Raw genomic sequence first — 23,118 nt, forward strand, 5'->3', positions numbered from 1 at the left:
ATTATATTTTGGACACGATGTATCAAAAAAAAAAATTCTGCGTAAGCACTATATGTATATATATATATATATATATATATATATATATATATATAAAGTGTACAAATTTAACAAAACAATTGTACAAATACACACACACACACATATATATATACATATATATATATGTATATTTATATTTGTACAATTGTATAAATAAACTAAACTGCAGTAATTGAGGATGAATGAAAGGTTATATAAGAGCGGAAGAGAAAACTAAATTGAAATGTAAAATGTAGTAAGATAGATATTGTGAGAAATTAAAGAAAAGAATGGAAATAAAAGAAAATAAGGAAAGTAAAAAATATTTATAAATAAATGAAATCCTTGCCACCACCCCCATAGGGATGGAAGGTAAGGTCCCCAATAGTGGGGGCCAAAAAAAAAAGGACCGGACATCGCTCAGCGGATTGACAGGTTGAAGTCGCAGTGGGCATATAGCGCCACAGTACTGATGGTCGCTGGGTGGCAGGTGGTCCAGCTAAGGCAATATATGAAAGGAAATTGTATCCAATTCTTTGTACATTCAATAGTTGTCGTGGTCAAGTAAGTTTACATTCTCACTTCACTTCCAGGGCAAACTATCCCAGGATGGTCAGTGTGCGATGACGCCGGGGCTGAAGATGGAGTCAAAGAGCACCCAGATCCACTTGCCGCTGATAGGCCGCGGCAGTCGCGGCGAGCTAAGCGACAAAGTCACTTTCTCCACAGTGAAGTCGCCGGAGCAACTCAACAACGGACAGCTCCTGGGGTGAGTACCATCCTCTCCTTTTACAACTTGAACAAAGAAGTCATATATTATATATATACATTTATAAATATATGTATAATGTGTATGTAAAATTATGAAAGTGTTATATGAATTCTAAGTAAGACAATACTTGTGAAGGACAAGTGAAGAGAATGATAAAAAACAATTTGTTAAATACTTTCCTATCTAAGTAAGAAAAGGACCAATATTTAGCCACTTCCGCACATGCAGTGGTAGTCGTGCAATGAAATGCACCGCCCGCCAACCCGCTGATAAATGCGTATGCGGCAAACAATGCGAATCACACAACCGCCACCGCCAAATTACTCAACACGTGTTTCACCCCTCCACGGGGCATCTTCAGGAGTTATGTTACACCGATTAGTGCCAAACACAGAGACTCTGTGGAGAGGAGAGAGTGAGAGGCTAAATATTGGTCCTTTTCTTACTTAGAATGGGCTTCCGTGAGGTAACGCCTGATTCCATTAAATACTTTCCTATCTCAATAATAAAATAGGCGGAAAGACAAACTCGAAAAAGTCCGAAAAAGGGGTCAAAAAAAAAGAAAAAAAAAAGATGAGACTATAAAAGTTAATAAAGCTTTTTAGAATATACTTGCTTTATAGTGTCATTATCAAAAACACGTTATTGCATTTAATTCCAAATATAAAATTGATTGTAATTTTTTTTAAATTATTATTTGTCATTTATTTTTATAAAGGAATTTAAAGGTAAACGAGTATCTCAAGGAGCCCTTTCGATTTATTTATATCAAGAAAGTAAAAGTTCAATTCGAAAATCGAACGGGAAACAGCGTACCGTTACAGATCGGTCAGAATTTAAAATTCGAACGATTTACGTCACACGCACAATCGCGTAATGCAATGCAGCAAATTAACTGTTTAGGCAGTGCTGGAGTTCAAGGAAGTCGTTAATCATTTCGTACGATTAGCAAACGATAAGCTCTCTTATCTCGTATGGGATAAGATTAAAATTTCGCTACCGAATGAATTTGATTTTAGAATTATTAATATGGGTTATATAGATGACCGTTACGCGTATGGGAATGGTGTTTGTATGAAACTAAATAGATAATATAAAAACGTCAAATGCTTGTATAACGCATGTGTATATTTTAATAGTAATTCGCACAAAAGCTGTGTATTGCTGCCATTTCAGCTTAGTTGCCATGGCAAATTTGTTTTAATTATATTTCGCAGTACTTTTATATTTACATCTCTATGTATATATAATAAAACACCCCTAAATACAATGAGGAACGGTAGTCCCACGGTAGAGACTAATAATATCATTCCTATCTTTCGCTCGTAAGGTGGCGAGTGATACGGTTGAAAGAAATAAAACTGTATAGAATAAGGTACTTAATAAACTCTGCACAAAATAAATTGTTAACTAATAATAAGAAATAGAAAAAGAAATGTGTAATAAAGAATTAAGAAAGTAAAATAAATGTAAGATAAAATTAAAGAATAAAAGTAAATAAAATGTACCTAGCCACCTTAGAGTAAGAAGATGATGGAAGAAAGGCGAGGAAAGAAAGAAGGTATAAAAGAGCAAAACGAAAGATATTGTGAAGGACAAAAGTAAAGAATGAAAGACATTGTGACGCGTGAAAGAGAGTGATAAATAAAGTAAAAACTGAAAAAAAAATTATTATAAAGTCCCTGATCCCAAAAATTAGGGGTACGAGGGGCCCCCAATGGCAGGGGCCATAAAAAAAGAGACTAACACTTGCGATCATATGTCGTGTGTTTGATTCTCAGTATCTTATATATTTCACAGATATTAGTGTCTTTATTTTTACACTTATGTAAAAAAATTATTTTTTTTTGTCCACGTTTTTGCATGTTACAGTGTTAACTAACTCTCTTAATCTATTTAAATGACACCCTAACAATGTCTAGATTTTAAAATTATGTTCGATGCAAGCACTTTCTCATCCCGACTCCACGTTGCCATTCTCAGGCTGTGCAGCGGTTGCAGTACATATAACAGGATTACCACAACTCACAAATGAGTTTCCTGAGGATTGGCAGCATCGTCCTCTGCGTACCATAATACCACACTGCGATTGCCAATCCACCTGCCGAACAGCGGTTTTTGTATATCCCATATGCAGAAACGATAACCATTATGTAGCTTTTGGTTTTAAAAATAATTAATAACGTAATGATAATGTAATAAGAAAAACCGTTTATCAAATTTTCTATTAATACATATTAAAAAAAAATCGGTAAAAAAACTTTTAAGTTAAACGGTAACAGTTTTTTAAACGGTTTTATTTGATACCCATATTGTGGTGGTTGTGGAAAAATATGTACTTAGTCCGCCATATTGGAACGGCGTCCATCTTGAATTTTAAATTTTGACATAATCATCGTGTTTTACTAGTGTAGCCCTTTCATTTGATACCCATATTGAGGGGGTTAAGGAAAAATATGTAATCCGCCATTTTGTATCGGCGGCCATCCTAAATTTATAATGTTATTGATTTTATTGAATTGTATTGTCATCTAAATTAAATGTGTGTACTAAATTTTAGATCAATCTGACAACGAGAAGGTGCTTAAATTTTAATTTCTAATTTTGACCCAAATAAATAAACAAATAAATTCCGTGCGGGTCGAACTAAATAAAAACCGTTTAATTAATAATGGTTTACTATCTGTACCTAGATAGTATTGCCAAAAGTTAGTGCCTGTCGCATTTTAATACAGTATTAGAGCGATGACTTTATATAGGATGTTGGAAATTGGTGTAAAATCTGCAATGATTTTAACGGATATATGACGTATACATTCACCTATTCAAATCTATTTAAGCAACCATATATTATTCAACACAAATGTTGAATTTTAAGATACTATACTACAGGTGTGACCAAGCACTTTGATAGTACGAGACATATTTCGAAATTTGAATTTTTTGCGACTCGCAATTAAATACGCATTTAAAACACGCAAAAGAATGTTTTTTATACAAAAATTTTATTTATTGAAACTATATAAACAAAAGTACAAAATATGTGTATTGAAGTTAGATATAATGGCACACGTATATGACAGCACTCCTGATAATACTTAAGATGCCGGTTAGTTAATTATGATCGGTGTTTGGATTTCGCTAGTATTGTGATGGAATAATAATAATTATTCACGCCAGTAATTTGTTTCGATTTCCCAGGAGGTGACATAGGTTATATAAATTTAAATATTGAAATTCGACAATCGATCGGAGCCAAAAATAATCGTTCAAAGAGCCGCATGTGGCTCGCGAACCGCAGTTTGGCCACCCCTGGTATATTATATTAAAATTATACCAACAATCTATAGGTTGTTTTTTGGTCTAAAAATAACTTTTTAATCGCATATTTTAGTAATAAACAATTTGCTTACCTTAACCTATGTTTCACAGCTTAACAGGTATCCGGTGTTGTGTAAAAATAATTCTCGTAGTTCTATTAGCTGAATCAGTCTCGAACGTACAAGGAAATCCAAATGCATTTAAATCACGAATAGTCTTGTACAGAGTAATAAACTCACACAGAGTAATCCTTTTTTCAAAAATAAATAATTAAGGATAATGGTTTATGAATAGAAGGACTTTAAAAAATTCAAAACAAATCCTTGATGTAATGGTTGTGTTTCGCATTGTTTACCGCACGCGCATTTATCAGCGGGCTGGCGGGCGGTGCATTTCATTGCACGACTACTGCTGCACAGCGGAAGTAGCTATATATTAGTCCCTTTCTTAGTCAATAGTGCGTGTTTAGCTAAATTTTATCCAACGTAGCCAACCAGAAAAATAATTTAGTCTAAAACCATCAACTATTATAAATATATTTCAACCAGACGTTTATGAATATGCCACTATTTTTATTCTAAACGCTCTGTTATTTTAGTTGTCTATGCTTCGAAATAGATAGTCCTTGAGCCAGTTATAACGTCTATTCAAAAGGTTTCAAGTCAATCTAATCCTATACGCCACTTTCGCTCAATATTCTATTCAAATATATTTTATAGAAACTATTTTTGCTTGTATCGTAAATTTATGTATCGTTCGTTGAACTTGTATTGAATTGTATACCGTGCAATCTATTTGTTCGATTGTTCTTACACTTTGCCGTCCACACAGTAAAGAAGGTAGGAGTGAGTATATTTCTCTTGCAATACGTTGGTTAGAGGATCACTCTAAGACAGAGTTCCCCAAACTTTTTTGTGTCGTAGACCCCTTGCCATGTTTTTTCGTGTTGGGTAGACCCCCTACTTACCTGATATTGATTTCCTGTAAATTTCTAACTGTAGTGAAGTTTAGTGTTAAAAACTTAAAGTAAAACACATGTTAATTTATACACTTATTAATTGAATTTAAATTAAAACTACTCAAAATAAAATTTAGTATCTGTTATGTAAAATATACGTAACATTAAATAAACATAAAATAAACTATTAATAAAATAACATAAGCAATAAGTCAATATTTTTAGTGAGAAGGATGAACCTGATGCTTTAATAATAAATTATCATCATTTGGCCGTAATTCAATCTGTTTTGATTTTATAAGATAGTATGATGTAAGTAAATAGGTACTATCAGTGTATGTGTTGAAATCCACTATCGTTGACCCCCATTTTCATTTCATGGACCCCCATTTTTTTTCGCTGACGTAGACCCCTTGCAGGTTGTCATAGACCCTTAGTGGTCGATATAGACCACTTTGGGAATCACTGCTTTAAAATATAAGCTTCTCTCAAAGATATCTATGGTGAGATATACTATTATAATCGGTACGCTTGATAGGCGAGTTGGCGATCGCGGTGTGGTATTATGGTACGCAGAGCTGCTGCCTATACCATGTGAAGTTATTTGTGAGTAGTGGCAATCCTATATAATTAATGCACAAAGTGTAAGTTATATAAGATTGTATATCGGGAAACGAAGTTGCGACCTACGATCCCAAGTCTCAGTTCTCTACTGCTAAGTTACTACTGTTCTCATATATATATTTTTTGGTAGTTTTTCCATTTGGACTCCGTATACATTTCAATATAGCTCATGCGTCGCAGATCTGAAAGTTATATAATTGAATTAACAGTTAATTAAAGACAAGTTTCAAAGACGAAATTCTAGTACATTGACAAATAGTGGTATCCATACATCTATGTATATATCCAATGCTGATGATATAAGGGTCCGAGACGTGGTCTCTTTCGACTGGTCGCGTAAGGCTCAAGGTAACCCAGAGAGCAATGGATAGAGAGATAGGTATAAGATTCGCTGCGAGATCATATCAGAAATGAGGAGATCCGCAGAGAAACCCAGATTCGTTGCTCGAAGAATTGCTCATCTGAAGTGGTAGTGGGTGGGGCATATCGCTCGTTCAATCGATGGCCACTGCGGCTAAAAGGTTTTCCAGTGGCGACCACGAGCTAGTAGACACAGCGTGGATAGACCACCCCAGGTAGACCGACGACATAGTTAAGGTTGAGGAAGCCGTTGGATGCGGGCAGGGCAGGACCGGTCATCGTGTAGAACTTTGGGGGAAGCTTATACCATGCAATGGGCGTTCATTGGCTCAAAAAGAAAAATCCATGAGCTTAATCTAAGGAATATAACTGAACTATATCCCCTATTATGGTCCATATAGTGTCTCACTCATTCGTAGGTGAATGTATATAAATTTATAACAAAGCAGAAAATGACGGGATAAATTATTTTTTTTTATAAATCCAAGAAAATTGTTTTTAGCACAGGCTCTGCAATAAGACATATTACTCTATTTCAAGAATAAGTTCATGATAAAGATGTTAGGAAACGATTTGTTGTTATAAAAAAATTGCTCGTATAATCATCATCATGTGACGACTCCTTAGTACAGACTTTTGATCACTTACACAGACACTGCTCCCGATTCGCATCCAAAAGACGTAACCACGTGAAAACCTTAATATACCTCCGTTCATTACCGGACCTTCTCAAGAAAAAATCTACGGCAGAATCTTTTGATGAGTTGGCCCGGCACATTGTCCTAAATCTTCAAGGCATTTAACGGCCTGTAGCGCTTGGGCAGCGACTTAAAATAAAATAATGTACCAACTAATATGTAAATGAGTATTCCAAATTGTATTGTTAATATATATAAATTTTAGCTGTATTTTGTAAAAAATTATAAAACGCTGTCGTGCCTCGCAGCTGGGAGAAGAAAGATCCGTATCAAATAGCGGTAACCCTCTTCCAAATGTCTGCGTTCAGTTAAAGCGAAAAATAAATATTGTAAAAAAAATACTAGCGATACAAATTAGAATTAATAAAAAAAGTATAATCATCAAAAAAAAAAACTCCAATGAGTTTTTTGCTGGTTATCCCCACTAGGTGGCGCGGTACATTTTGCAATGATCCATATGGAGCTATTTTTACTATGACTTCGAGTCATGTGTGAGATTGAACGCATTTTTATTCATGCCGATTTGTGTTATTTTTAGTTAAATTACTATAATGAACGCGTCATACAGTTTAACGAACCCGGAAGAGCAAGAAATATCTCGGCGCTCCGTCTCATTCAGTGGCTGTATAAAAATATATGCGAATAGTTTTGACCGACTGCACACGGGACTCGATATAGATGCACATATACAGGGTGATTGCTTACTGGTGTAAAATGTAATTTAGGCTAGGAACATCGCCACCATTGTGGGCGATGAAGAGAGTCGTCATGTGTTTCTGAGATTTTGGTTGGCAATTATTCTTGTCTATTACATAGAAATAATACCTATATATGTAAACGACGACTTATAAGACCCTACAATCAAGAAGGTAAAGTAACTGTGATAATCTAATATAAAAATTCTCGTGTCACGGTGTTCGAACTTGAACTCCTCTGAAACGGCTTGACTGATTTTTACCAAATTTTATATGCGTATTCAGTAGGTCTGAGAATCGGCTACTATCTATTTTCTATACCCCTAAGTGATAAAGGTTGTTCACACTTAAATTTTTTTTTTTTTTTAACGAAATTTTTTGTTTTTATTTTTTTATGACACAGCATACAAGAATACATACAACCATAAATTTTCACTACTCTACGATCAACCCTTATTTTTTTATTTGTAAATTAAAATATCAATTTTTTTTTGCAAAACAACGTTTGCGGGATCAGCTAGTATTGTATAAGATTTGAAGTTATAATAGATAAATAGATAAGGTATTTACTAATTAGAAGTAAAACAAAGTCACGAATAAATAGTGACAGAAGCTGCGTTATAGTGATTGTGATTATCAAAAATAAAAAGCTGTGAGTAATGATAGTGAGGAACGAATGGAGATGTCTGAAAGGTATGTAAAACATGGAAAGAATATTACAAATTGTGAAGCGATAAACGTAAAGAATAGAATTAGAAATTGTTAGTATAAAAGGAGACAATGAAATTAAAATTTGCACCTGAAAAACTTATTAAACCTCTGTGAAAAAAGTCTCTATTTCAAATCTAGGGGTAAACAAGAGATCCCCAAAAATTATATATATATATATATATAAATATATGATAATATAGTACGAAAAAGCGTTTTACAAATTCGAATTCTTTATATGAAATTATTGTTTACTACCTATCCCTTCAGTCTGCAGATTTTGTATTACAACAAGTTAAAGCTTATATTAAATCAATCCTTTTATAATAGGAAGCTTTAAAACAATATTATTCAATGTTTTATGTGCCATGCCCCATCTAACACTTTTTAAAATACTTACGCCTCCCTATGTAAAATGTATATTATTAGAATGAAAAAGGGTTAATCTCTTGTCGAGTCCACATTCGAATTGTCACCCTTGACCTTCAAATTGCCTCTCTTGTCGATCGCGGGCCCCACGTTAAGAAAAACAGCTTTAAGCCTTTTTCTCCCAAATAAATATATTCACTCTTTAAGATTGAAATGTGCTACCAGTCATCTAATATAATTTTACGAATAGGTAGGAATTGCTACATGTTTATAGTACCCGGCAATTAATATTTCACATCGACCTTTGAAAAGAGACTATCGGCTAATTCAGGCTTCGTAGAGCGATATCTCTGACGCACGAAATACAACGACTGACAAAACGTCACATAGGTAGTATGGGACAGAGATATTGCTCTACAAAGCCGAAATTATCCGATTGTCTCTTTCTAAAGGTCGATGCGCAATATTAATCGCAGGGTACTGTATGCTTTGTGAAGTTTCGATTTAGATTTACGAGCATAGTTTTAATTAACCCTTGAATGCATAATAATGAAAAACTGCAACATATCACTTAAATGGCATAAGTGAATGGCAAAGGCATCATAACACATATATATTTAATCTATTTTTCCCAACATTGCAGTGTACTTATCTAAAAGATATATATTTTTAAAGTGTAAATAAAAGTCATTCATTTAAGGGTTAAATAACACATACAGTAGCCAAAGTCTACACGTTTCGATAAATTCGTGACCCCAACGTGACCAGAAACATCATCATGTATTACATAATTTAAGAGTAGCGGTTTCTAAAGCGGAACGGTGTCGTCAGCGCAGTGATCTATCGCGTCAGATCCGCTACCGCTTATAACTTGTCCCCGCTCGCCGTTGATGTCTCTGCGGCCCGTGGTACAGCAGAAGACACTTGATGTACCTTTGGGGCTTCCATGAACACAGTCCGTCCAAAGTGTTCTTCGGTAGGGATGCCACGACCATCTTTAGGTTTGACCACTGACTTTACGAAGTCATACGTCACGTCTCGCACTCTATTTGTGCGGATATATATGTAAACTGTTTTTTTTTAATTTCATTAACCAATATGTTACAAGTTAAAGTTACTTTTCGATATAAAGAAAGTTTTAGTTAAGTAAAGCTTGAGATTCATCGCAGCTTAGACATAAGTAGGTCTTTGACTTGTATAGGTCAAAAGTTCGGTCGATATTAACACGCCGCGTTACTAAGGAAACCGGAATTTTGGTGTTTTTAAATATGTTATGTAATAATAGCTGTGGCCGCGACTTGTACGCGCGGAATTTTAACAAAAATAATATTTTATTAAATTTTTTTTCGTTTAAGAATTTTTTTAAAATAAAACAGCATAGGTTAGTCCTCTTTACTTCTTTATCAGGTACCTGCCAGTATAATTCCCGTCAAAAGGTCCAGCTATTTCAAAGATTAGCCCGAAAAAACAGACAGACTGACAGACAAAAATTATAAAAAAAAATTGGTATATATATTAATATGCGTGTATCAAAAACATTTATTTTAATATTACAAACAGACAATCTAATTTTATTTATTTGTGATATATGTAGTGGTGGCTGTAACGGATCGCTCATGAATGTGTGTCTATCGCTTTACAAACACATCCCGCAAACATTGTTTTGCAAAAAAGAAGTTCTCAATTAAAAAATAAAAAAAAGGCTTGAAAAAATTTTGTCTACAAAAAAAAATTAGGGGTGGACCACCCTTAACATTTAGAGGATTAAAAATAAATGTCCGATCCTCCGCCCTGGCCGATATGCGCGCTAAGATTCACCAAAATTTGGTCGAGCCGTTTCAGAGGAGTTCAATCACGCACACCGTGATACGAGAATTTCATTCATGTATATATATATATATATATATATATATACACATGTTTATTATAACCATCTGTCCCTGTATACTTTGTACTGCCAAAAGCTAGCCTATCACATTCCAATAGAAATAATAGAAAATTATTATGTCATTGGAAATTGGTGTGAAAACTGTAAAGTTTTTTTTTTGCTGAAAAACGAGCTATATACTTACCTCTTTAAAAGTTATCAACCCGTAAACGTAATATTTTTTATCATGCCTTTAGAGAAACGTAGATACATTTTAATGTGAGAATTGTTTTGAAAACGTGCTCCTTTATTTCGGCTTACTTTAACTTAAAACTGAGAAGGTTCCACACGCACTGAAATGCTCACAATAAACCGAGTCTCTTTTTACGATCGCTTTAGTACAATATGTAGTAATTTATTCCTACCGATCATGAAACGGTAGACGCGGTGTGGGTAGACCTCGCTCCTGGTGTACCACCAGCATAGTTAAGGACGCCGGAAGTCGTCGAGACATTTGCAGCGCAGGACCATTCATCTTGGTGATCCAACCGCTGAAAAGAAGCTCAGACAATCAAGAAATAAGTAAGAAAAGGACCAATATTTAGCCACTTCTGCACATGCAGTGGTAGTCGTGCAATGAAATGCACCGCCCGCCAGCCCGCTGACGCTGATGAAATGCGTAACCGTAATTTGGTGAGTAATTTGGTGGTGGCAGTTGTGGGATTCGCATTGTTTGCCGCATACGCATGCACGCCACTGCATGTGCGGAAGTGGCTAAATATTGGTCCATTTCTTAGTTAGGGTGGACTTCCGCGAAGTAACGCCTGATTCCATTAAATCAAGAAATACGTCAATAAAACCATCCCTACACACCTTAAACCAAGTGCGGCGCATGCAGTCTAATAAAAAAGTGTATCACTTGTATAGTAATGTATTATACAAATACATACAGGTTTACGAACCTAGGACTGTAGTTTAAGTAGGTGGTGTGCCTACTAAACCTTCGTATACTTAACATTTCTCCGAAGTGTACAGTTTAACGTCGCTTGGCCGTGCGCCAAACGTTCGTGTGCGAGTTGAATCGATTTGTTACGTTGCCGTTATTACAAGTGATTGTAATACATGAACCGATTTACGGGAATCATGTCGAACGAGTTTGTTCATAAAGACAATCCTCTAGAGTTCCGGAATTTATAAATAGAACTGCAAATTTAAACTTAGAGTCGACTGTTAGATTTTAATACAAAATATTTGTATATTGTGTAGCATCTCTTATTTATCTGTATATATGTATATAATGATATATGACTGTATATATGACGTAAATACAAATACATACATTACTATACTCACATAGATTCATACAAGTATACTTATGTATACATACCTATATATATACATATATATACATATTTTTTTTTTTTTTTTTTTTATAGAGGTTTAAAAATACCTTTACGTATCATAGAGCCTGATGTTGGTGCCCCGTATGTCGGACTCGATCTAGATCAATATCGACTAAAAACAATCCTCTCTCTTCGGTATCCCTGGTCCCCACGGCATGGCCGTTAGGCATTACTTCGCGGGGGGGATTTAGCCGCAGCTTTCTCTGATAGAGTGGCTGTTCAGGCCAACTTCCTCCGCTCTTGCTCTATTTTACGCAACTCCTTTAGCACCGTCGTACAGTACGCGCTCGTAAGTTCCCAGGCCGAAGGCGAGGATAGCATTGTAGCTATCAGAGTTTCAGGATAGATTTTGCATCCTACACCTTCTTCCCAAGACCTCCTGGCTTCGTTAAATCGGGGGCAGACGAAAAAGACATGCTCTGCATCTTCAATCATTCCGACACAATTAGGACAGTCAGGGGAATCTTCGTATTTGAACCTATGGAGATACGCTCGGTAACAGCCATGGCCGGATATCATCTGAGTCAGGTGGTAGTTCAACTCTCCATGATCTCGGTTCACCCATGACTCTAGGTTTGGTATAAGCTTACGCGTCCATTTTCCTTTCGTCGACTTATCCCAGGACGATTGCCACTGTTGCAAGCTTTTCAGTCTTCCCCGAATTCTAAGTTCAGCTGAAGTTGGGTCTGATTTGCTTTTTTTGCTACGGTACAGATCAGTTCTTTCGTCTGCAAGAAGCGCAACAGGAACCATACCTGCTATCACGCATGCTGCATCCTCCGATACTGTACGAAAGGCGCTAGCTACCCGTAGAGTGCTGACTCTATAAACAGAGGCGATTTTCCGTCGGGACTCCTGTTTGCTCAGTGCGTCGGACCATATGGGTACTCCGTACATAAGCACTGACGTAGTCACCGACGCTAATAACTTCCTTCTGTTTTGCTTGGGACCTCCGACATTAGGCATGAGTCGGCAGAGTTTAGCTGTCACCAGAGACGCTTTCGCTGCTGCTCTCTCAGCCTGATCTTTAAAGTTTAGCCTATGGTCGATCATTACTCCTAGGTACCGTATAGCTGGTTGAGTTGCGATTTCACAGCTGCCGACATTGAGTGTGATGGTCTCCGCAACTCTCCTGCCAGTAATGAGCACTGCTTCCATCTTCTGCTCAGCCAGTTCTAGTCCGACTGACCTCATCCACAGGGTGATTACTTGGAAGGATCTTTCAAATGCCCACTTCACTTCCTCCACGTGTTTCGCTACTATAACGACTGCTAGATCATCAGCGAATGCGACGAGTTTAGTTTCGCTGGGTAGATGTTTCTTTAGGAGTCCATCGTACATAGCGTTCCACAAAAGTGGCCCTAGTACTGACCCCTGTGGGACGCCTCCGGTGACTTTGTACTCCTCCGTCCCGATTTCCGTAGTGTATATGAGGACCCTATCAGAGAAGTAACTAGCGACTATTTTACGTAGGTATAGAGGTACATTCAGTGAGCTAAGTGCCCCCATGATGACCTCCCATTTTGCTGAGTTAAAGGCATTTTTAATGTCCAAAGTGGCAACCAGGCAGTATTTTATCGAGCCTCTCTTCCATCTTTTCCCAGACACTGCTAGTTTTGCTATATTGACTACTTGCTCTATAGGGTCTAGCGTAGACCGGCCTTTTCTGAACCCATACTGTGAGTTAGCTAGGTGGGGTTCAACTGCTGCTTCGATCCTGCTGTGGATAATACGTTCTAGTATTTTCCCCGCAGTATCCAGCATACAGAGGGGCCGGTATGACGATGGCTCGTCTGGTGGCTTCTTACCTTTAGGGAGAAGTACCAGTCTCTGTCGTTTCCACGCGGTAGGAAAGGTGCCTTCCAGTAAGCAGCTATTGTAGGTCTCCAAGAAGACTCCTGGTGTTGCTACAACAGCTTGCTTAAGAGCTACGTTGGGGATCCCATCCGGTCCCGGAGCTTTGTTGTTTCCAACCCTACAGCATGCTACCATTAGCTCCTTCTCGGTAATAGGGGGGATTTCATTCGGATCCACAATCCCTAGTTGAAAGGAGGATTTTGGTTGCGTGGGGAACAGAGCTCTGACAATTCTTCCTAGTAGAATAGGACAAGTGGGCGTTGTATTCTCATGTCTCAGTTGTTTAACTACAACCTGGTACGGCTTGCCCCATGGATTCTTTTCAACCTCTTCCAACAATATTTTCCACGCGTTTCTCTTGCTCTCTTTAATGGATTTATTTAATTTTAATCGCGCTTCCTTATATTTGTCGTAGAGCTGCTCGAATTGTGGTGTTTTCCGAGCCCGTTGGGAGGTTCTACGCGCCTTAACACATATTTTCCTAAGCTCAGCAATGTTATCATTCCACCAGTACACCGGTGGGGTTCGGTTGTTGTTGCGTCGCCTTGGCATTGTTGCATCGCAGGCCTCGGTCAGCCTCCTTATGATTTCAGCCGCCTTTTCACTGGCACTTTTGGAAAGCAGTGGTCGATCCTCGAGTGCTATCTTGAACAGGCCGGGATCATACATGCTCCTCCAACCCATTGAGCCAGTTCTTGTGTGTGGTACTCTATTTGTATTTGGCTTACATGATACCTCCCAGTATATGGCACAGTGGTCGCTAGCGGTGTAAGTATCCGAGATCTCCCAACTGTTATTTCCTCTTGCCAGTGTACTGCTGACGAAAGTGAGATCCACAATTGAGCTCGCCTCGCCTCTTGTGAACGTGGGTTTATCGCCTGTATTAAGTAAGGCGACGTCCAACAGTGACATCGCTTCCAGAAGCTGGCAACCTCTAGTGTTAGTAGCTTTACTACCCCAGTCCACTGCCCAAGCGTTAAAATCTCCAGCTATAGCTACCGGGGAGTACATTCGGGCATCCTCCACTAATTTGGCCAGGAACCGGACGAACTCATCGTGTGTTAGGCTAGGTGGTGCATAGCAACTGTAGAAATGTACTCCATTAAATTTGGCTCTTACAAATCCAGAACAATTATTCTGATTACCCTGGAGAGGTTTAGTGCCACATGCCCAGATGACAGCTTTTCCTTCCTTATCGGTGATCCAGTTTAGGCCACTGATGTGCTTATAGGGTTCCGAAATTAGTACTATGTCTAATTTTATCTCCCGTACAGTCTGCATGAGTAGGTCTTGGGCAACCTCACAATGATTAAGATTAATTTGTAGTACCTTGATCATTTTTGAGGCTGTCTTAACATCTGAAGTGCTTTTTTAAATACAGGGCAATGACCACATCCTGCAATGTGAGCACAGTCTTCGGAATTCCCAGTGTCAACACAGAGGACACATCGGGCTTCCTTACCGCACTCTTTGGCTTTGTGGCCTATTTCCCCACATTTGATGCAGCTCTTCGATCTGTCATGTTTGTTGCTGCATTTGTTTGCAACGTGACCATAGTGCCAGCACCTGAAGCATTTTATAGGCCTTTGAGTAGCTCTTATTCTACAATTGACCCAACCTATCTTGATGTTTTGCCGCTCTGTTAAGGTTCTGGCCAATTCTGCTGCTACTCTAATAGAAGCCGTAAGTGTTCCTCCGTATGCTTTGCGAAGGGACTTGACGCAGTGTTCAGAAATATGGCTTCCTCCGCCAGTTATTTTCTGTAGGGCTTCTACGATTTCAGGCACCGTCGTGGTTTCGTCTAGGTCCTTAATCTCTAATTCCTGTTCAGGTACTTTGCATACTACCGTAGCATCTTTTCCAAGAACTGTGGAAATGGTGTTTCTTATCTCCTGCGTTTTATCTTTTTGATTTTTCGCTAGGATAAGAAGCATATCGCCCGTAGCCGTCCTTCTAATTTTATCAACACATTTGCCTATATGATCCGCGGAAGCATCTTTTTTGACCCGCTTAAGGATCTCGGCGTACTGATCCTTCTGGCTTGGGCGAATGATAAGAGCACTCGGACGCGTTACTACTTTTTTCTTGGGTTGCTTTTTCTTTTTTACCTCTTTCCACTCCGAGTGATCGTGTGGAAGTGGCGGCTTTGGCTTCAGCTCTGACCTTACCGTAACTGCTAAGTCCGTTGTATTAGCTTTTCGCAGTTTCGGTGCCTGGCTGATCTCCAAGGGTGAAGAGCGTTCCGTCCTTTTGACTTTTCGCGTTTTTCGGCTCTTCGGTGTTGCCGATTTGCTTTCTTCTTCGGTTTCTTTTACAGTCGTGTCCGAATACAATCTGTATAGAGACGGTGACGTTTGCACTTCTCCTACGGATGTGGTGGCGTTTGATTTTCCGACGCTTCCAATTTCCCTGGTGATCTTTGCAAACGATGTACCTAGCGCGGCCACATGTTTGCGGATCTCTCCATGAACGTTTAATTTGCCCTTTATGTACTCCGCCAGGGCAGTGATTGTATTTTCGTGGAGCTGTAATGCCTTCTTCAGCTCCATATTACTTTCATTTTCGTTTGTTTTTTTTATTAATTTATCCATGCTGTTCCCACGAGAACCTAGGGAAATATACAGTCCGCTTCGGCAGAGCCCCGGTTACCGAAGTAAGGCCACTTAAGTACGCCTGAGGTGGGACCTGGTACCCTCAGGGGAGCGCTTGCGACGACCATTCCCTGTCGCCTTCCAGTCCTGGGCACGCTAGACCACTGACATCGGGTTGTGTTTTGTCCGCGAGGGCTATTTTATTTCACCCCTACCCTGTTTCGCAAATTGCGACTCTCGGGCTTTCCCCTATCCGCAACCTTGGGGACGCGCCACGTAGCAGTACACCTCAGCCCGTGGATATATATACATATACATAAACATAAGTATACTTGTATGTATCTATGTGTGTATAGTAATGTATGTGCGTCATATATACAGTCATATATTATTTCATTCATTGGAAATATCACCCGGGTCAATATTTGTGCTTATAAAGTTGACGTAAAAAAATATAATAATATAATAATTGAAAATTGATTTAAATTTTGGACAATATTGTCAAGGTCGTTGGACGCAGGCAGCGAAAGATATATACATATACACATATATATTATATATATAAAGGTATATATATATAATGGTAGAATATTACAATCTCCTCCTTTAAGTCTGTATTTATTGATAATAATCTCGTGCACTATACCGTATGCAATGTTTGATATTTAAACAATAGATATAACTAGATATTTATAATGTATGCTCAGTCTGGCCATAAATAATGTTATTATAAAAAACATATCTTCTCACGTTATTACAAAGTGAGGGGGTGTACAACGTCATACCATCAGTGTTTTAGATTTTAAATATTTATATAGATTGTCAGTATTGTTTCTATTTGGATGGAGTGACGAGACAAAAACGAAATTTTGGCAAAAGTTTTCAATTCCAGTTCTAACATTCTATATTTGGCTTTGAAATTCTAGTAAAAATTTTTATACCAGTGAAAACCTGCGACTATATGTCCGTGGAAAGTAAAAAATTGGAAAATGAACGCATTGTTTGAACTACAGTGAGAGTTTTGGGCCGTATGAAAAGCGTTCCCATTTTGTTTTCCGTTAATAAAAAGTTCCGATTTTTTTTAAAAAAAAAGAACGTTAGAGTTTTTATGTTTGTATATAAACTTCTATCTGGCCAGTTACAGCTGAATAAATAAAAAGTTGAGTACTGATTATTGTATTAATAATATAAGAAATGTTAATACTATATTTCAAAACATGAATGTCATTTTGAAAGATAGTTTAGCATTTCTACCTTTTTGCAAAAAAGATAATTTTCGCGGAAAATTTAAAATGCAAACGTCATATTTTAATCGAAGAGAAAAATGGCGGACTTTTCAATGACATACAGAATTAAAATTTATTACTTTTTCACAATTTAACTGTTTTATTTAATTATTTAAACACGTTTATTATAATAAAGTTCAATTAAAAATAATTAATCAAAGACAAGTAAAAGAATAGAAAAAACAGTGGTGAACTTTTTTAATGACATACAGATTAAAAATGAACCCATATTTATAATTATTACTAATAAAGTTCAATCAAAATTAAATTCTCGCTATGGTTACATACGATTGTTACTGTCAAAACGAATAAAAAATGGCGGATTTTTCAGTATTTACAGATTATGATTTAATTACTTTTTCATAATTTAATTGTTGTGTATATGTATTTAATAATTATTACACGTTTATTATAATTAAGTTCATTCGAAAGAACTCTTTAAGATTTTAATTTTAAAGATTTTTAATGACATAAATATAAAAATATATTTTTTAATACTAAATAAAGATATAACATTCTCGCTGTTGTTACATACGGTTGTTACTGTCAAAACGAATAAAAAATGGCGAGAGTTTAGATTATACAACAGATTAAAAATTAAAATCTTATAAATATGCATTAACAAATAAATGTCATGAAAAAGTTTTTAATTACGATACGATTTCACTTTTAAAAATATAGAATATTTATACATAATCTACATACATAAACTGTTATTATTTATTATTTTATATTCAATTATATTATTTCAATACATTCATTCAATCATGGTTAACATCCACTGCAAGGCACAGGGCTCGCCCCGTCGCTTGAAATACGACCCGTTAAAAACTTACGAGATATTCAAATTGGGTTTTAAGTATAAATTATCGAATTGAAATCTACTAATCTAAGTTTTATCTAACTTTAATTCACTTAAGAGTGTATCGAAAAGAAATTTAAATTTAAATTTGCATTTAGTCCTATGATCACAGCTGACGTAAGTGATTCTATATCTTCTACTTCATCTTTTCAGCTGATGGACGCCTACTGCAAGGCATGGGTGTTCCCCAAGGACCGCCACGACGGCCGGTCCTGCGCTGATCGCATCTAGGGACTTCCTTGACTAAGTTGTCGGTCCATCTAGTACTCCCACTAGCCACGCTATTTACGATTTTTTTAATGCAATTTTTGTATTTAAATGTAATAAAAATTTTAGACATTTAAGCCAAGAGAAGTTGGAATAGTTTAAAAATAAACTAAATAAAGTGGAACGTATAAAAAGCTAATCCTAATTTGTAGTGCTTGTGAACATGGAAAAAATTATCATATGAACTTTGGTTACGGTTTTTTTATAATTATTTCCTCGCGTTTTTTTCGTATGATACTCGTCTCTTTGTTTTTTGAAACTTTTTATCCACGTTTTGAAGTATATAAAAAATGTCTTTTAAATTTTCCAGGGGCTCACAAATGAATCTATGCAACGGTGGCGCCGGCACCGCGGCGATGACGGGCCTGGTGCCCAAGGTGCCCAACGACTGCGGCGATCAGAAGAAACCCATGGCATCTCTCACACACCTCCCCAAACGTCCTCCCGTCGACATAGAGTTCTCTGAGCTCTCCTACTCTGTCAGCGAAGGCAGGAAGAGAGGATATAAAGCGCTGCTCAAATGTATCAACGGTACATTTCGCTCTGGTGAACTGACTGCCATCATGGGGCCGTCAGGAGCTGGAAAGAGTACGTTGATGAACATATTAGCGGGATACAAGTGAGTTTTTTTTTTTTAATACAAACTTTAAAACCCTTTAGAACATGGTTGCATAGACTTATTAAGACTAGGGGCCACTCGGTCAAATCATGAACTGATGGTGGGCCGGCTGCCAGAAGTATAGGTAATTAAACTTTTTTGGTTTTTTCGAATGTACGAGAGTATTGTTTTTGCTGTCAGCGGGCCACCAGTATTCGACCGGCGGGCCGCGGTCTGTGCATCCATGCTTTAGAACTTTACAAGGATTTCATTGCCTATTCTATTTCTTATTCTAAGTGGTGTGCTCTTGGCAGAAGAATAGTGATCATAGAAGTTCTTACACAGTTCTAAGGTGAAGGTCTTCTGTTATCTCTATTTTTTTAAGAAATTTCACAAGTATAGTTTCACCGGCGATTCTGAGAGAGCACTTTTCTGCTGTGTCCATCGCAAAGTGGACGATCTCTGTATCAAAAGACATTTATTGGTTAGGTGGCTAAGGTATAATTTGAGAGTGCTTTAAAATCGAGGTATTATGTCCACAGGATTCTTCTCCAGCAACATAACTTTATTATAGGTCGATGCACGTTTGTTATATATTATAAGCGTCTGTCTTAAAATAGCTGTGATATTAGATATGTAAATTAAATCCAACATAGTGGGGAAATAAATAAACTTAGAAAAATAAATAAACTGTCATATGAATGATAAAAGTAATACGTAGAATTGTGTGAGCAGGCGAAGGAAGTGTGGCGATGTATGGAAAGGAATTAAACGTGCTGTGAAGGAAATTAGAGGAAATAACAAAAGACAGACTAAAGATGAAAATGGAAATTAATCAAAATTATATGAAAAATTATAATGTAAATAAAAATCAATTTCACCCATGAAAGGGGTTGATTGTGAGTTAAAAAACCTACCGTGTTTCCGTAAAGTTACACTGTGAACACTACTTTACAAAGCTAGTCTTAATTATTTAAACTGACAAAGATATATTTGCTATATATGATTAATACTGAATTTATTGAAACAAATTATAAATAATTCTATCAATGCACCATAATTTATCTCTGCGTTTGTAACATGATGCATTGTCTAAACTACAGGTTACACCAGGTGTTTTAGTATATATATATATATATATATATATACAAAAAGCTTTAAAAAAGTACTTGTAATTAAAAGCTTGCGGGTTAATAATATTTTACGCGGTATAAGTGGACTATGTTTGCGGAGGAAGCGGTCGTGCAAATTGCGGTACGAAATATTATGCAGTGTCAGTTTATTACAACAGGAATAATAATAGTAAGATAGGAAGCCAAGGGCCAAGGAACTTACCATATGAGTATTAATTCTGGTCCTCACAGTCCAGAGACCGGCGCGGATCTTGATCCACGTTGTAGCTTTGATTGTCTGATACAGAGTAAAAACACATGCGGCGTGGATGCGGTTATTGACAAGGTCGAAACAATAATTGTAGGCGGAAGAAAGTTTTGTCACAATTTTTAACTTAAGCGTCAGTTTTGCCACTTCACAGCACACTTGTTCACTCTACTTATTGAAGAGTGAGTGGGAAAAGGATAACAATATATGAAAAGGACAAACTGACAGCTACTGTACCCGGCGATAAATATTGCACATCGACTTCTGGAAAGAAACAATCGGCTAATTTCGGCTTCGTAGAGCGTTATCTCTGTCGCATGAAATACAACGACTGACAAGACGTCACATGAATAGTGTGGGACAGAGATAGTGCTTTACGAAGCCGAAATTAGTCGATTGTCTCTTTCCAAAGGTATGTGCAATATTTACGCAGGTATTTATGTGGCGGTTGCCGTATTCACTTAATAATTCGCTCTGGTGAGGTAATTTAAAAAGATATTCTTCGTAGAACTACGAATGAAATAACACAGCTTCGTCTACTCCCTTACTCTGATCCAAAATAGAGTTTCTCACTTCAACGATCCACATAAAGTACGAGAATGCTATTTCTTTAAATACCCATGTACAGTTAACGGTTCAGGAATGTAAGACTTCTGGCCCGCTGCCAACTACACTAGTAGTTCAAGAGTGATTTATTAGGAGATGAATGACGTTGCGCGTTCGTGTATCGATGAATTAATTGTTTGGAACTTTTAATATGTTATAATACTAACTAATTCTTAAATTAACGTCCATATTTGCTGTATAGTTGGTAATTAAATTTTTTAATATTGATTTTATTACCTCGTTTACTATAAAATATTTTTATTTCCATTTTATAGTTTTATTCTTAAAGTATACGTGACTTTCCTGCCGTTCGATAGAAAACTCTAACTGAAGCTGTGAAGCGAAAAGATTGAACTAGTATAGAGTCCACTTCCGAATTGCACTCCTTGACAATTTGATTGTCAAGGAGTGCAATTCCTGTTGGACGTGGGCCCCACGTTGGGAAACCAACCAACCCCACTAGATACTTTGTCATACTGCTAAATGACCTTACATCTTAAAGTTGGCATATTGCAGATCTACTTCGTTGGCTTTATTTAATAGATTCTATGGAATTTATTTAAGATAAGAGATATTTCAAATGATTTGACTTGTCTAGAAGTTTTGCTCACTACCCATTACTTCGGTACTACAATTGAGTGTCTCTTGTTTCAGAACATCAAACGTAACTGGATCAATACTCATAAACGGCAAAGAGAGAAACCTCCGTCGCTTCAGGAAGTTATCCTGCTATATAATGCAGGACGACTGTCTCCTACCTCACCTGACGATAAGAGAGGCGATGTACGTTTCGGCCAACCTCAAGCTGGGCAAGGACATGACGGTCGCTGCGAAGAAGATTGTCATCGATGAGATCCTCGAGATGCTGAGCCTGGTCGAAGCGGCTGACACTCGCACGATAAACCTATCCGGAGGGCAGAAGAAGCGGCTGTCAATCGCTTTAGAGCTGGTCAACAATCCACCGGTGATGTTCTTCGATGAACCGACGTCAGGGTTGGATAGCTCCTCGTGTTTCCAGTGCATATCGCTTTTAAAGTCTCTGGCTAGAGGTGGGAGGACCATTATATGCACCATCCACCAGCCTTCAGCTCGGCTCTTCGAGATGTTCGACTTCCTGTACACGCTCGCGGAGGGACAGTGCATCTACCAGGGCAAAGTCAGCGGCCTGGTGCCCTTCTTATCCTCAATGAACCTACACTGCCCCAGCTACCACAACCCTGCGGATTACGGTCAGTTTACTTGTCTACTTAACATGATTCCTATCGAATAAGTTACTTATTAACATTAAACACTTCACTCTGGACTCGTGAAATTTCTAAAAATGGTCTATTTGATCGGCTTTGGAAAAAAAATTACCATATAAATGAAGTGTTTTTGACCTCTATTGGGGACCTCCGCTGCTTCCCCTATCGCGGGTGAAGAGGCACAATATTTTTCTTCATATTTTTTCACTTTTTTTATTTATGCTTATCTTTAGTCCTTCACAATGTCTTTACGTCTTTCTGTTATTGGTCACAATTTATATTATTCCTTTCCTTTCTTACATCGCCTTCACCTCCAGAATACAATTTCTGCAAAATCAAAATATTATTTATTCGAATGGGCTATTACAAGCACTTTCGAATCGACAGTCTACATGAAATTGCCCCTACCGCCAGCTCGGAAGGCCATTCTGCTAAGAAGAGCCGACGAAACAATTCCAATAATCCAAATCCTTATTCACTTTTTTCCATAACATTTTTTTAATATTGGTCTTAAATCTCTCCAGTGGCAGATTTATAATTTACACGTTTTAAATATAAAGATATTTTGGATTTGTAATAGTAAATTTTATTATAGAATTCAAAGTAATAATTATGATTTTCGAGTCTCATA

The 23,118-nt window shown here is 37.2% G+C and overlaps 1 protein-coding gene across 2 annotated transcripts in view; it reads left to right on the forward strand.

The window, feature by feature from the left end:
- Window positions 1–23,118, forward strand: part of Atet (ABC transporter expressed in trachea) — a 60,875-nt gene that overhangs the window by 32,332 nt on the left and 5,425 nt on the right. For both annotated transcript variants that reach the window (XM_068776793.1, XM_068776792.1), the window contains exons 2-4: window positions 615–790; window positions 18,970–19,278; window positions 21,898–22,472. In XM_068776793.1, the coding sequence (XP_068632894.1) occupies window positions 645–790; window positions 18,970–19,278; window positions 21,898–22,472 (1,030 nt within the window). In that variant the 5' untranslated portion in view covers window positions 615–644. The remainder of the gene's footprint in view (window positions 1–614; window positions 791–18,969; window positions 19,279–21,897; window positions 22,473–23,118) is intronic.

Source organism: Battus philenor, unplaced genomic scaffold (assembly GCF_028537555.1).
Source record: "Battus philenor isolate CCGP_79_NKW_IND1 unplaced genomic scaffold, ilBatPhil1.0.hap1 SCAF_12, whole genome shotgun sequence".
NCBI classification, from domain to species: domain Eukaryota; kingdom Metazoa; phylum Arthropoda; class Insecta; order Lepidoptera; family Papilionidae; genus Battus; species Battus philenor.